Source organism: Camelus bactrianus, chromosome 12, assembly GCF_048773025.1.
Source record: "Camelus bactrianus isolate YW-2024 breed Bactrian camel chromosome 12, ASM4877302v1, whole genome shotgun sequence".
NCBI classification, from domain to species: Eukaryota; Metazoa; Chordata; class Mammalia; order Artiodactyla; family Camelidae; genus Camelus; species Camelus bactrianus.
Window position 1 is genome coordinate 25,686,806 of NC_133550.1, and position 16,719 is coordinate 25,703,524.

Below are 16,719 nucleotides of genomic sequence, written 5' to 3' on the forward strand. Positions count from 1 at the left end.
CTATCAATCACCCACAGGTGGCTTGGAGGAAAATTTTGCATTTTAAGAGGATTAGCTGACTGGAAGGATTCAGAAAATAGGGAACTTTTTTTTTGAGGAGGGCGAATAGAGTTCCCTGAACCCTTCACCCCAACACTGAAACCGTGCCTTGGAAGTTTAAAGCGGATTGTGGAAGGGGACAATTAAAAAGCACGTTTAATTAATCAGTACTCGAACTGCATAACTAGATCACCCCCCTTCGCACCAGGTGGCCTCTAAGATCATAATGACCTTGGCCGTCCTCATCTGGGAATGAATCCTCACTAGAAAGAAGGGCGAGAGGGAAAGACCGAAGCTCAACTGAATTTCCGGAAAGGATGTTTTCATTTGAATAAACTCGACCCAGTCGTTACCTCCCCACTCATCTCAGCTAACTTTAACCCTCCTGGAGGGCCGAACTGCCGGAGGTCAGGACGGGGCGAAACGGCGGTAGGACCCCCGAGGGTCTGGGGGTCCCTCAGCAGCGCTATCTCCACCGCCAGCCGCTGGACTCCGGGAGGGGGCGAGCGGGGCAGGGACAGCGGAGAAAGCTCCCTGCTCAGCTTGGGCCCTCCCCCAAGCCCGAGCGCCGGGCGGGGGACGACGGGTGGACTGAAAGCTGAGGAATTGGCAGTTTCCGGGAGGTGGGGGAAACAACCCGGAGCACAGCCGCACCGGACGCAGCCATCAAAGTGGGATCCTCGGCCTCCCCAAACTTGCTAGGGAAGAGCAGCGCGCCTAAAACCGTCCCGCCCCCACCTGCGTCCGCGCACGGAGTGCCACGACCGCGTGGAGAGCGTCCCTTGCCTCCGGGGGCGGGGCCCGAGGGGGTGGGGGCGGGACCCTGGGGGGCGGGGTCGCTGGGCACTTCTGGGCCCCGGCAGAGCGGGGAACCGGGCGGGGAAGCCGGGAGGCGGCGGGAGGGGCCGGCACGGCCGGATTGAGCGGCGGCCGCAGCTGCAGCAGGAGGACCCGCCGGCGGCTCGGGGCCGCGCGCCGGGAACCTCGCGGGGCGGGCGGGCGCGGCACCCCCTGCCTGGCCGCCTGCGCCCTGGGGAGGCGGCCCGCGCGCGACGGGACCAGCAGCATGAGCAGCGGCTACAGCAGCCTGGAGGAGGACGCCGAGGACTTCTTCTTCACCGCCAGGACCTCCTTCTTCAGGAGAGCGCCCCAGGGCAAGCCCCGCACCGGCCAGCAAGTGAGTGGCGTTTCTGGTAGGCGCTGTAGTCCGCGCCGGATCGCTCCCGGGGGATCTTGAGCGGCGGGACCCCAACTCCACGTGTCTCCGCGGGGCGCACGGGGGATGTTCGTGGGGAAGGAGAAGGAGCCCGTGGAGAAGGGGTTTCTGCCTTTTCGGATCCCAGGGTAGTGCCCTGAGCTTGTGCCTGCCGGCGTGCGCTGGGCGTCCTGGGCAGGGTAGCTGGAGGAAGGGCGGGGAGGCTGCGCCAGATGGCCACTGTGGCTCCGCCTCGGGCGGCAGGCGGCTGGGAAGCAGTTCTGAGAGCCAGAAGGCGCCCCTCGGCCACTCCCCGTTTCCCCTGCGCCCCGGGACGCCCTTCGCGCCCCTGCAGAGTCAGTGATCGGGTCCTCACGCCGGCCCCCACTATTAGTCCGTTCACTGTCCTGTGGCCCCCTGATTAGTTTGGGGGCCATGGAACAGCTAGGAGTGGCCGTGGAAACCTGGCCTTCCCTACCTTCCCGGTCCGGGAGCCTCTGGTGGCGGGGGTTGGGGGTGGTGCTGAGAGAAACGCGGAGCCTGACCTTAGCAGGCGCTAAATCTTGGTGGCGGGAGTCAAAGTTGTGCGTTTCCAGTAAAGTCAAGTTTATAGGAGCCTCGAATGTTTTGCAAACAAGTTCCGGTGCTAGGTAGGACCAGCCGGAGAAAACTGAGCCTTAACGGCTGGTTTCTTCCTTTTTTGGAGGAAGTGTGCGGTGAGAAGCATGACTTGGGAAAAGATGGGAAGGGAGCTTGGGCCGGTTTTACCGACCGTGACAGTGTCTTTCGGGGAGGCTACCCCGAAACGGGACACTTGGGCAGACTTCTGAGTCTGGAGCTTGAACCCGGCGGCCTCCTGGCCCTGGAAGCCACACCGAGGAAACCTTGCCAACCCAGACGTGCTCGTAACAGATTAGAGAAGGCTGGAATGGAACAAATTGGGTGCTCTTCAGAAACAGCAGACGCACGCCGAACATTGCCGTCAAACTTAGTTCTGGATACTAGAAGCAAGGAAAATCGTTCAGGGCCGGATGATGGGTTATGGGAGTGGTGAGGACAGAGTAATATGTCAGAGTTTCCTTGCCAGGCCTTTTAAGTTTATTTAAGTACTTTCTGAGGTCGAATTTCAAAATTTTTAGGATTCGGAAGTTCTAGTCGTTTGAATCTCTTAACTACCAAACCAGAAGGAGGGGGAGGGGGATAGGGAAGGGCAAGAGTGAAGTCAGGTGCCCTTACTCAGTAGCAGATAATCCCGCGTGAAGTCCTGGTTCAATAAGCCTCCCCTCTTTGTTGTTTCCAAGGCTTAAGGCCGTACTATTTACTAGTCACTTTAAATGCTGGCTTAGTCAGCCGTGGCTTCTATAACAAATGCCCAAGGCTAGGTGACTTAACAACTTTGTATTTCTGACAGTTCCGGTGGCTAGAAGTCAGAGATCTGGGTGCCAGCATTTTGCGTTCTGATGAGGGCCACTTCCTGGCTGGGAGACAGCTGACTTCTGGCAGTGTCCTCACATGGAGAGAGGGCTGCCTCTCTTCCTCTCATCCTCAAGACCTGATAACCTCCCAAAGGCCTCACCTCAAATCCTGTCACATTAGGGCTTCATCATGTGAATTTAGGGGAGCGGGGAACACCCCCCATAGCAAGTGACACTTTGTATTCAGTAGAGTGTGTTCTAATGACATGAGTTTGCTGTGAAGTTTGGAAGTCAGAAATACCTAGCCTCCCCCCACCCAGCCCCTCGCCAAATTGTTCATTAGAAGAATTGCATTTCCTTATGCACTTTGCTTTTCTCTGTCTTTCTTGGCCTCCCCTTTCTTTCCCTTCTCTACTTTCTGTTTTCTCCTTCCATTTATGTAGCTGTTACTTTTTGACACTCTGAGTAGACATTGTCAGAGATGGTTGTGCTAGTTTGAAGTCTCTTCCAAAGGTGACTAGCATCTCCAGAAAAACTGGCTGGTCTTGGATTCCCCAGGTGTGAGATGCTTCTTGACAAGGGCCAAAGTATCCAGGTTAAACTTGTATGAGAGTGCTTTAGTGCTTTAAAAAGTAAATATTTTTTTCTGGATTGAAACACATACAGTGTTATACTCATTAATTTATGAAATATTCATCTAATATGTATGATACTTATGTTACTTATTTAGCATTTAGAATTAATTTAACATCAGTATGAAGTCTGTGCTGAAAATCAGGATGGTAAGACCTAGACCTTTGTTTAAAGAGCTTCATGGTGTTTTGTGAAGCTTTATTGCCTGTGTATTTCCCCTTCTAAACAACAACACCTGCACGGTACTGAGGTAGAGGATTTATTTGCCAGTTGGAGAAAGTGTTCTAACTGAATTTTTGTGGGCATTTTGGTTTATTTAAAGAGTGAATCTGATAAGATTTGTGAGTCAAGGAAGTAAAACTTATCATAATTTAAAGCAAGGAACTCTTAATACCAAACATTTCTTTTATCTAAAGTTAGAGAAGCCTTTTTTTCAATTTTTATACTGGTGATTCTGAGAATTGGGTAAATACATCTGATGTATAGTGTGCAAGTGAAATTTATCATTTCTCTAGAGGTGTTGCCATAAGGATGTAGTGATACTGGTGATATCTTTGGTGCTGTACCACCTGGTGGAAAAGCCAGGAAAATGTGGTTTCTAGAACTCCTGAAAATATCCGGAGAAAGCAAGATGTTTGTGGTAAATGCAGGATGGAGAGAAAGCAGGAGGGAGGGTGAGAAATTTCTTTCTTCTCTTGCCAGGCAAAGGAACATAGCCCAACTTCTGTCTCCAACAATAACAAAAATATTATCATTTTCTTTCTTATTTTATATTGGTACCCTCTTTAAGAAAAAAAAAAAAAAAGAAAGAAAAGGCTTAAAAACCTGTCTGAAGGATGTAAAGGGAATGAATGCATTCCCCTTTTTGTGAGAGTTTGAATGAGTGAATGTCATGCTTACTGCTGTATCCTCAGGGCCTCCCTCAGTGGTTGGTCAGTGAACGTTGAATGAAAATGGAAGAGGGGAACCATAGCTGGGTATAGCTATGTGGTAGAGCGTATGCTTAGCATGCATGAGATCCTGGGGACTAGTACCTCTGTTAATTAATAAATAAATAAATAAACCCACCCTCCCCCCCTCAAAAAGGCTGAATGTTTTCTTGGTTTGATTATTATTGGCTCTTTGCGGGTTTTCATTGTATCCTGTCTTATGGTTCTCCCAAGAACCCTCTATCAGCATTAACCTAATGAAAGGTAAGGCCTTGTTAAGTGATTCCCCAAAGGCCCACACTTATGTAGGAGAAAGGCAGAGCTCAAGTTTTGCTGACTCAAACTGCACTCTCCTTTTTGCTGCTTCTCAGCTGTAAAATGTAATTTTAAAATTCTGTTTTTCTTTTGCAAAATGGACACCTGTAATTTAGGAGTTTCTTAAAATTTTGACCCCCTGTCCTGCACACATCTTCATTACAGTGTTCCTAATTCATACTTACGGGTTCACTTTTGTTTCGTGCAGAAACAAGAACGCAGCAGTTCTGTAATTCATAATTTTCCTTTTCTACACATTCAGGCTTCCAAAAGTAGAAATGGCCTAAACTTTTAATGTAATCTACCGGAGCATGTCTTACTCTGTTTTTTTTCCGTAAGCTGAGGGGTGATCAGGTTTCTTCTTGAGCCTTTGACAGTTAATAGGAATCAGGAAATGATACTGTTCGCTTTAGAAGTTGAATAGTCAAGAAGTCTTGAAGAACTTGAAATTGTCTTCTGAACCATCCCCACCTTTAAAAAAGTTATGCTGAAGAATGGTTTAATAAGGCAAGACTGTGAGATTTTCATATAACAGGACTCAAGTTCACCCATGGGTTTTTTAAAATTATAATTGAAATATTTTTGTGGTTCTCTGTTTCTGTGTCTTATTGCTAGAATCAACAGTAATGAGTTGCACTATTTTATTCAGTGTTTCCATTAGAAGTTTTGGCTATAGATGGCTGGTGTGGGGAGGAGCAAAGAATAGTAGTTTAAAACATCAAAGGTATTTTGGATCTACTTTTATACTAACATTGCATCCCTATATGTTTATTGAATATAAACATTCCCAACAGTCATTTTGCCGGGTGCACAGTCACTTGCACATCTTGTCGCCATGTCTGATGTATTCTGTTCTTACACAGTATTAATCCACTGGAATTTTGTGTTTGTGTGAGCAGGACTCACAGAGACTCATTCCTTTAACTGAATTTCAAAAGAAAATTAGTCACCAGTCTTATATACCCACATACATAAACAATACACTTTCTGCCCCCATTTCTCCTTCTGGCCAACTTGCAAGATTTGGAATTATTTGGAAAGCAGTGACACAAAACATTTATGAAAAGAAAAGCTAAAAATATCCAATAATGTGGTTATTCTTTTTAGACTTCCTTTGGCAGTCAGTGCATGTCATACTGTAAACATTCCTTTTTCTGGGATGAAAAAAAAAAAAAAAAACCCAAAACCAAAAACCCGAGGCTGACCAAGTGCTTTTAGTGTGGCCTGATCACCCTTTCCTAGCCCGGAGCATCAGGGCTTGCTTACTCTCAGCCTCTCGCTTGAATTGCTGTCTTTTGATAAAGGCCCCAGTTTGAGGCGAGCTTTTCACTTCTGATTTGTCCCTGGGCCATTAGCTAGCTGGGCCCCTCTTCAGAAGGGATGGTGAAAGACAGCATAGGATGTTATAAGATAGATGCTTGCAAAGATACATCTTGGCTAACTTGGCTGGTTTGCGTCCTGGTCTCATTGAAGAGCTGATATATGTGTTGTCTGGTAGGTTTTAATCTGGCTAAGCAAGAGTTGCCTGTACCACAAGGCCTGCCCGCTGTTCACTCTTTGATGCAACAACATGTAAATAACAGCCTGTACGAGGACTCTAGTCATGTTAGCCTTCTTCAGTTCTTTTCAGGATCTTGGTTATTCCCCATCACAGAACCTGGGCCTGGAATTGCTTCCCTCAGTTTTTTTTCCCCTGTCAGCTTCCATGTCATCTTCTCAGAGGCATCTTCCCGTGCCACCAACCCGAAGTAGGAACCCTTCCCTTTTAAAGTCTTCTGCTCTTTCCCTTCATAGCAAGAGATATAATTTGTTATTATACTTTGCTTAGGACAGAGACTAGCCTGTTCACCCAGTGTCTAAAAGAAATGCCTGGCACTTGGTAGGCACTTGAATGAATGAAACCCTACTCATCATTTTGGGTGGAAATCCTAGTACTTGGTACTGTGAGTTTTCCTTTATACACAGATGTGCACAATTTCCCCCTCTCCCAACTGGGCCATAAACCTCCACAGGATCTTACATATGGTAGTCATTTAAAAATGGACAATGTTGGTGATATATCTGTTACTATCAGTTTAAATATGACTCACTTTATATATTTTCCCCTTATTTTAATAAAGCCCATCATTCGTTCATTCATTCATTCAACGATTGAGGTTATTTTTGGAAGCCATTTTCATTATGAAAGGAAAGAGTGAGGTGAGGGGAGGGCTGCCTACTTGGAACTGGTGATTCAGGAAGACTTCTCTAAGAAGGTGACATGTGAGCAGAACTGCCTCATACCTACAGAGCAGTGAAAAAAAGTCCCTAGCCTCATTTAGTAATATTTTTAGGGGTTTTTTTTGGAGGGGGTGGCGATAATTAAGTTTTTAAAATTTATTTGCTTATTATTTTAATGGAACTCCTGGGGATTGAACCTAGGACCTCGTGCATGCTAAACAAGCACTCTACCACTTAGCTACACCCTCCCACTTAGTAATATTTTTTAAAAGCTTATCAAATAGACAAAGTAAAAACATCTCTCATTTTTCTTTACAGAGTTTGCTCCTTTAGTAAAAGGCAACTTTTATCTGTGAACGGTTTTTCAGGAACACTCCTATTGTGCAAAGTCTGGTAAAGCTATTCCGTCTATTTAGATGGAAATGTTGACTGAGATGTGTATCCCTGTAGAATAAGACACATTTCTCTGTTGACATCTGTCTTAAAATTGGAGATGACTGCGTTACAGCAGAAATGTAGTCGTCCTATAGTTCTGGTTTGGCTATCAGTGGCTAGTCAAGTGGTTTTTGTTTACTTGTTAACTGTATTTTTTTAAATAGGGTCAGATACCCACCAGGAAAGAGATGTCAGAGCCCATTAAAAAAAAAAAAAAGATTAAAATGTGAAATAAATGTAAAAATGTCACAAAATAGAAGTGACCATTATTCTACAACTGTGTTGCCCATATAGGGGCAGTTATTAGCCACACATGGCTGTTGAGCACTTGAAATGTGGCTCACCTGATTTGAGAATTGCTGTAAGTCCGAAATACACACTGGATTTCCAAGACAAAGGAAAGAGAATGTAAAATGTATCACAATGATTTTAAAATATTGATTACATTTTGAAATGATATTTTGGCTATATTGAGTTAAATAAAATTAATTTTTACCTGTTTATTTTTTAACGTGGCTATTGGGAAATTTAAAGTTAGTGGCTCACATTATATCTCTGTTGGACAACGCAGTTTGCGTAAACAGAACTAACTCTTGCCAGGGGCGTGAGGCTCCATCGTCTAGATGCCTGCAGATGGATGGTGGGGTGCAGCTGGGCGCCCTGGGAGGAGTTTTCTGTGTGGAGGGGAACTTGCTCTTTTCTCTCGGGAATAGTTTCAGCCTGGCTTGGGTCACACACACCAGCATCTTGGGGTTGTGAAACTTGTGTGTGTGGGACTCACCTTTCTTCACTTATAAACTGATAGGATAAAACCATCCTAATGGCATTCTAGTTGCAGCTCCGCCTTCAGTGTGTGGAGGAGAGGGCTCATCCTTTCATAGCGTATAAAAACAACCAGAGTAATCTGCGTTTTATGGGCTGTAATTGCTCACTGCTGCTACATGATTCCATCAGCTAAGATAATTTACTAATTATATATTGCAGCACTCAGTTCTTTTTCCAAATACTAAACAAAGTGAGGTAATTAGTGGAGGAAAAAGGATGAATTGGGGAATTGGAGACCAAAAGAATAGCTTTAGAAGATCCTGGATTGAAAAGTTTACAATGTAATCAGCAAAATGATTTCATGAAATTAGTGCAGTTTCGGTAAAATGTGTATGTGTGTTAAAATTGTGAAAGGAGTTTTCTAAATTCATTTCTCAAGTGTTTACTGAATATTCACAGTGGGCTAGACTGGTGCTAGGGATTTGGTGAATAAGACATTGAAACCTCTTAAGGAGTTTAGTTAGATCAACTCTCATCCATAATAAAGAGCAAGATCTTAGTTCAAAATTTGGCACCATCTTTGTTTTGTATATGCTAAAAAATAAGTAATTTCTCATAAGCATGTCGTTAGTAATAGAAGGATTTTAAGATTTTATAGGTAGCTAGAGCAATAAGTTCTTACATTTTTTAAAAATAAGAGTGCTCTAAAAATCACATCACAGATATTAATATATATAAATATTATTTTGCAGAATTGTTTTCCAGTTTTTAAAATTTGTTTTGCACGTGTGTAATCATACTGTACTGACATCTTAAAAAATTGTGATTTAATGCACATAACATAAAATTTGCCATCTAAACCATCTTTACGTGTTCAGTAGTGTTAAGTATATTTACACTGTTGTGTATCCAATTGTCAGAACTTCTTCATCTTGGAGACTGAAAGTCTGTCCCCATTAAACTATAATTCCCCATTTTCTCCTCCCTGCCAGCTCCTGGCAACCAGCATTCTTTTTTCTCTAAGTTTGACTGTTGTAGATGTCTCTCACAAGTGGAATCATATCATTTGTCGTCTTGTGACTGGCTTATTTCACTTAGCATAATGTATTTGAGGTTCATCTATGTGTCAGAATTTCTTTCCTTTAAGTCTGAATAATACTCCATTGTGTGTGTAGATCTCACTTTGTTTATCCATTAGTCAGTCCGTGGATATTTACTGCTTCCACCTTTTGGTATTGTGAATAGTGCTGCTATGAACATGAGTGTACAGATACCTCTTAGAGACCCTGCTTTCAGTTATTTCAGACATATACCCAGAAGTGGCATTGCTGAGTCATATGATAATTCTATTTTTAATTTTCTGAGGAGTGCTGTACTGACAGATTTGAATCCTGCTATTTCAACTTAGAATTATGAGATATTGCTGCAGGATTTCAACCATCATTTTATTGTCTACGTTGTATTTTGTTGAATAGGCATTATTCCTCAAGTGAGGGCAAACATGGATGCTTCTAACTTCTGCTCTTATACGTAAGACTCCAGTGAACATCTTAAGCAAGAAGCCTTTACCATTGTGGATTTTGTTTTTATAAGGATAGATGTACAGAATGGAGGGAGCCTGAGGGACTAACCATTTTTATGGCTCCAGTTATTTGTTGCTGATTTAAGGCTATATTTTGATCTAGTTTTATTGCATCCTTAGCTCCACTGAATGTAGTCATTAAGATAGAGGAAAAACTTCCTAAAGACATCCCATTGTTATTTGATTTGCATTCCTTTAACTAACAGTGAATTTAATTTAAATTTTTTTTTTTTTTTTTTGCACTTCTGAGTGGATCTTCCTCTTGCAGTGAACGCTGTTCGTGGCCTTTGACCATTTGTTGGGTAGGTGGAAATCTTGAGCGAGCTCTGTGAGTCTCATGCATATTTAGCTGGGTAGATGCTTCCCCTTTTTTGTGGTCAGCTGAACTTCAGGTTATTTTTGACTTTGTTTGTACCAAAGGGACATTGCATATTCTGGCCTTTTGAAATACTTTTAAGAGTGTGTTTCAGGCTGACATCACTGAAACTCAGAGCAAAACACTTTCTATTCCTATAATTACAACACAGGAAAGGCATGGCTGAGAAAGCATCAGCGTCCTGTGAATACACTGTGGAATACAGAGGATGGGAGCTGGATGATGATGTGTCGCTTACTAACCATGTGGCAAAGGGTGACTGGGAGTGCCTGTTTCTCTTTGAATTTCAATAAATGTAGCATCAGTTTTCCAACCACGATGGGAGAATTTGGAAGAATCCAAGTTCTTTTATAAATAGACTAGAAATTGATAAAAGTTTAGGACAAACTACCAAAAACTCCACCTACAAAAAAGGGTCTTTATACTGTTTACTTATAAGCTGTTGTCTTCGGTTGAAAAACTGCAATTGGATGAGATCTGGCCTCACAGTCTACATTAAGGTTCACCTGTGTCGAAAATGGTTGCTTAATCTCTTATAATCTGATTAACAGCTAGTTTGCCCTCATTTAATTTTTTCCTTCTTTCAGGATATCTTAAGTGAATCTTAATTAAATCTTTTATAAAACGATGTGAGGAGTTTGACTTTAGGTAGGTTATTCTTAGACAACTGAAACTTACCCTGAAAATTTCCCCCAAGTGATTGTTTCCAGGAATATTTTTTGATAATTTGCTAATTAAGCCATAGAAATTTATGTGTCTCTGGTATAGTTCTCAAATGGCAAAACAAACAGAAACCAAAAAATTTTTATGAAAATAGAAAACAACATAGCTACACACGTTACATAGGAGAAAAAAATACCAACACCAAAATGAAGTTGAACATTCCATAGTGTTTTACAGTTAAAGGAGCTTTCCAAGGGAATAAAAATTGAATTGGTTTATTTGGATTCCAGTTTCTGTGGAACTTTGAGAAATTAAACAGGAGTTTTATTGGTTTAGGCCGTAAGCAGATCCAGGTTTAATAGCATGGCAGAGGTGAATTCAGGGGTTACTTGGCTGTAGTCAGTGATTTCCCAGCTATGGGAAAATGTAAATATTATGTAGGTGGTTTAAAGAAACAATAATATTACTTTTGTCCACTTAAGGCCTGTTTCTGTTTGTTTAAATGGGCTCGTGGATCGCTCTTTCTTGCCAGTTTTCCTTTGAGGGGAAGTACTGCCCTTTCAGATCTTTCTGAAGTTTGAAAATTCCTTTCTTGCTTTCCCTAATGGCCTGTGCTGGCCATGTGGTGCAGGTGGTTGGACTGAGCGGGGTGGCGCTGCTGTGCTGAGGTGTGGGGCCTGGTCCTCTGCTGCCCTGTGGGTCTTAGCTGGAAGAAATGTGTTCTGTGAACTGTACCCAAAGCATAATTGTTCCTGCCGTTTGCTGGAGAGGATTTGGAGGTGGGTCATGTAGGAGGAGTACCTTGCAAGAAAGGCAAACCTAGCAGCCATATCAGCAAATCAACATGAAATCCATTCTCACCACTTTTAGTCCTGGGCAGTTTTAATTAAAATGGATCTTAAGGGGAGAAGGGCCATATAGGGATGGGGGGCAATGTAGGGGTAAAGGAGGGGCAATATAGGGGTCGGGGGCAGTATAGGGGTAGGGGACTAGGAGGTACAAACTTTTAGGTATAAATTAAGCTACAAGGATATATTGTACAATGGGGAATATAGCGAGTATTTTATGACTATAAATGAGTATAACCTTTAAAAATTATGAATCACTATATGTGTACCTGTAACTTTAGAATATTGTACATCAACTATACTTCAATAAAAACAAATACATAAATCTTTATAAAAAAATAAAGTGGATCTTGATCTTTTCAGGTGAGGCTATTACTATTTAGGTAAAAAGGGACTGGATTTTGTTATGGGCTGAAAGGGTAGTGTGTTCTTGATTGATTGATAGATTGATTGGTTGATTGATTGATTGCAAGCAGTTGTATGAGGCAGCCTGAGTTCAATCAGTGTGACCTGTGTTGTCCTGGGCAAGTCATTGCACCTCTTTAAGCCTCAGTTTCTTCATCATGGAGCAGTAGTGTGCCTGGCACATAATTAGCAGTAATAAATATTAGCAATTATTAGTTTTAAAAGCTCTTACTGTACATAATCATGTACTTTGAAGGTACTAGGTTGAGTGGAGAACTGACAGTGGTTGAGAGAGATTTGAAGTGAACCTAATAATTCAACCAAAGAATGAAAGATGGCGGGAAATGAGGTTGTGTCTCTTTGATTTTATGGACCAAAATAAATGGAGAGCCTCAATGTAATTGATCAGGAAGAAGCTTCAGTCATTCCTGGATGCTTCATTTTTCTTTTTCTTTTTTTTTCCCCTTCTGTATCACTGTGGTGCCTTTGTTTGCTGGTAAAGGGGCTGATTCCTCCTGACCAAGCCTGAGGCTACCTATCAAAGTCTTCACCCACTTCTTTTTCCTTTAAAGCAAGCCACCCCAGTGGAAAGAGAATGAGCAGGCATATGACAGTGGAGTTCTTTGGCCCAAGCCTTTATGTAAAAGTTAACATATGGTGTGAAAGCTTTTTTCTTTTCAGTTTCCTCTGTTTCCCCTCTCTCATCTGCCTGTGACTGCCGGATTCTAGCTGCAGTTTTGCTCAAGGCTGCTGGATTGACCTGGTGACCAATGCGGGACTAGTTCTTCCTAGGGGCTTTCCTTTTTCTTCCGGAAGGTCTAAATCGCCTCGTGCTCATTGTTTAGGGACTTAGTCACTTCACTGTCTTGTTTTCTGGTTTTCATAAGGTCGAATCGGATGAGATAATTTATGTGAACTGTGTAATGTGCTGCAAGGGCGTTGCTGTGGCTGTTGCCGGGTCCCACTCCACGCAGGGTGGCCAGCTCTCCCGCCCTCTGTGTCATCTCCTCTCCAAGGCATTTCAGTTGCTGGACGCATCCGCAGTTTAGAAACAAGCTTGCTTATGCAGAATTTGAATGCACCCATTAAAGAAGCTCAGCGAGTCATGTGGTCTGCTTGGCTGACCCTTCCGAGGTCATTTATGCTCTGTGAAACTGGTATGAGTTTTGGAATCTGATGGGAAACCTCTTCCTTTGGGCCACGTGAGCCTCCTGGGGTTTGCTACTCCCCCTCTGCCTCGAACCTCCCCTCCTTTTGGTTGTGTGTTTCTTGCAATAAATTGATTGCCTGAAACTGGCTTTATGTTAATTCTGAATACTGTCGTAAAGACTTTTAATCACTTTAAAAGCTTTTAATTTGACTGAATTTAGTATTACTGATGTGATCTTAATGATATAAATAATATCATTAATTTGTATAAAAGACTTGGGACAGTAAATGGCATTTGAGTACATGTTCAATAAACTAATATTAACCAGTATTATTTCTACTGTTATTAGCATGATCAGTTTAAAACAGTTCGGTAGGAGCTTTTACTGAGACAGTGGCTTCAATAGAAAGGTCCAGGGATCTAAGATTGGGAAGCTATTGCTTTCTGATCTGTCATTTACCAGTTCTGAGAGCTGGAGCAGGTTCCTTAACTTCCTTGAGTGTCAGTTTGGGACTCTTTAATACAAAATATTATAGAGGGGGTTAAATGAGATAATGTGTGGGGAAAGTTCTCCTAGATTATAAATTGTTACAATAATTGCAAGTATGATAATGTCACAGGTATGTTTAGAGATTACTGTAAAATTATCTCCCTTTTTAATATATATCTTGTCTCATATAAACTGTAAGTTCTCAGCCTATCACAGTATTGGAGGTGACACTTGATAATTTTGAAAAGTGAATTTATTCCCTCATCTCACTCATGTATGTCTCTTTTTATCTGCAAAGTGGTGATATGTGTTTGGGGACTTGAACAGTTATTTCTAAGCAATTTTAAATTTCTTTATGAATTGATTGTGGTGTTTATGAAGTGCTTGGATGCTTTGGAAAAAGATGACATCCTAGTTCATTATTGGATGCATCAGTGACCCGAGTAAATTTGGTTTTAAGCCTTCCAGATTATCCTGTCGGTGAGCTTCCCGAGGGCAACCGCGTCTGTCCTGCCCACTGCTGCATCTTCATGGCTCGTGTGGTGCCTGACGCAGGCACAGAGGGGCCTGTCAGTGTTTGTTAATTGACCACCTGAGTTTCATTTGTTCAGACTTGCATCTGAATTATAATCAAGAAGAAGAACTTGGGTGACGGTAGTGAAACAGATTTCTTTTGGTTTCAAGAGGAGTAATGATAAACAATGGAAGTAGGTTCTGTATCGTGTGAAAGTGAGACATTTAGGTGAAATGGAAAGTACACGGGGCTGGGGACCTGGAGACCTCAGCCTGGCCATTTGTTAACTAGCAGACATGACGTCGGGAGTTACTTAGCTCCTTTGGGCTTCAGTTTTCTTCCTCAACGGCCCTGTCCAGTTCTGTGACAAATAGTTAACTTAGTCTAGCTCTGAATTCCTCATTGGAAGGGAAGGTAACAGAGATAAGGCTTGAAAGAGATTCCATGAAATGTCTCGAGATGCCAAATGAATTTGTTTGGAAACAACTATCTTAAGTCATATCTGGTTGGGTGGGGTTGAAGTGAAGTGAATTGGTTAATCATTGTTTGAGAAATGAGTAGACTATGTGGAATTATTTCTTTTCCTGATGAAGGAACATCTTGGGAAAGAATCAGAGAGAGTCTGTGTATGGTGTATTTCATTTACCCATATGTACTGCTGACAAAAACGGGCTTCATGCAAGCCAAAGGGAACACTTCATTGTTGTGAACGTCTGTATTGCAGGAGTTATAAATACAGTATCAAGAACTATTTAGGAAAGAGCCCATCAGCAGTGCCGCATTCCTCAGAGACAGGGCAGGATGAATGTGGGAGAGTCATCTGCCCACCGAGACCACGCCGGGTCGGGCCCCTGCGCTCCCTGAGGCTGAGTGCTCGTGGGCTGGTGCTGCGTTTGTGGGTGAGGAAGTGTGTATTCCTTTCCTTTGGAAGAGTTAATTTTTTTCTTTTGTTTCTAGTATCTCCTTTATTCCAACTGCACGTATCCTTGCCAGGCATGTTCCTGGAAAACTTCTGGCAAGTTAAGTCCTATCAGAGTATTGTCCACTACAACATATCCAGATGCGAGGCTTCCAGAAACTTCTATCCCCTGTCCACACTCATAACCAGCGTCTCCATTCGCTTATCCTGAAATACCCAATTCAAGCCTCATTTCTTACAATCTCTCAGCCTCTGATTGCTCCAGGTGTATTTAAGCACCGCTGTCCTGACAAGAAGGAAAATTCTTGAGGGATGGGGGGGGGTCTTTGCTTCCTAGAGGCCATGTCAAGTGATTCATGAGTTGTGAGGATTAACTTGGTTCATTATTGAGACATTATCTTTTCAGAGAAGAATTATTTTTAATCTGGGCAATTTAGAACCTTCCTCTCATATGTTTCTAGTTTCATACATACTTTAGAGGATATTTCAGCAAGAACCTTTGGGGGAAGATACTTCCTTAAAATTGGACTTTTACATTTGAGGGATTATCAGTAATTTAGAAGGATATATATGTCTAGGTGGAGTGGGAGTGGTTCCTTTTAACTTAAGGAAACTTGGAGATTTTTGGCTATTTTAGCTAGAAGGAATATGCTCAAATGCATAATTACATCAAGTTTTGCTTTCTGCCATGGAAATCATAAAGTTATTTTTCTAGCAACAACTGTTCTTTTCATTAAACGTATCCTAGTATCCCTGAAGTTTTTGTGATGCATTTTCAGTTTGGAAAATGTGTGATGTGTTATGAAAAGATGGCTGATTTCATTAACTGCTCACACTTTATGTTTGTTTTGATTTTAAACGTTGGCCTTATAAAAATGAGTGTTGTGTCAAAAAAATTTTTTTTAATTTTTTGTTGAAGTGTAGTCGATATACAATGTTAGTTTTGGGTGTACAGGAAAGGAATTCAGTCATACATATACATACATACGTATATCTATTTTCAGTTTTTTTCCTTATAGCTCATTACACGAAATTGCTGTTTACAGCAACTCATTACACAGTTCCCTGTGCTGTCCAGTAGGTCCTTGTTGTTTATCCAAAATGATTTATGTGAACCAAAATGTTTGCATTTTGTGGTCAGAAAGCACTGAGTCTCCAGATCCTAAGTATCACAGTCGTTAAATATTGTTTAAAGTGTCTCTGAATTTACACATAGACATTCCATTCATTTAGACACTTGCTAATATTAACAGTTTTAGTGATCAAAAGGGAAGATGTAGGCTTCATTATAAAGTAATAGATTTCTCCCAGATGTATAATTTATGTTTCCCCCAAAGATAGAAATATAAAGTTAAAAAGCTGCTTGGAAATGCAGAACCGTTCTTGGTGGCTATCAGTACATGTTGCATCCAGTCACGTCCACCTCAGGAGTAAGTTCTAGCCAGTCCCCAGTGGCTGTTGAGTTATTGAGGAGGAACAGGCAGGGAGAGTGGGGAGAGAGAAAGGAGGTGGGGCCAGGCTGGAGCTCTTGCTGACTTGAGAGGGTCTGGTAGCACTGAATGTGGGTGTCAGGGATGAATCGGGGGTTGCTGGTGTGGGTGACTGGGAAGAAGATGCCGTCATTCACTAAGAAAGGGAATATAGAAGAATGGTCAGATTTAGGGGGGAGGGTGCGTTCAGACAATGAATTGACCCCATGCAGTCAATAAATGTTGCATGGATGAATCTGGTAATGTGTGTTGTAAGATGCCTGTGGGGTGTCAAAGTTTATTTGGTTTGCTGTCCGTAAGATCTGGAGAAGATAGATGGTGCTCTGGAGAGAGCAT

At 42.4% G+C, this 16,719-nt stretch overlaps 1 protein-coding gene across 3 annotated transcripts in view; it reads left to right on the forward strand.

The window, feature by feature from the left end:
• Positions 1 to 16,719, forward strand: part of RASSF3 (Ras association domain family member 3) — a 121,665-nt gene that overhangs the window by 56,179 nt on the left and 48,767 nt on the right. The window contains exon 1 of one of the 3 annotated variants that reach the window (XM_010970513.3): positions 896 to 1,216. The exons of the other annotated variants lie outside the window; for them this stretch is intronic. Coding sequence (XP_010968815.2) covers positions 1,106 to 1,216 — 111 coding nt within the window. The 5' untranslated portion in view covers positions 896 to 1,105. Of the gene's footprint in view, positions 1 to 895; positions 1,217 to 16,719 lie in introns of those variants that run through there. 3 annotated transcript variants of the gene reach the window in all.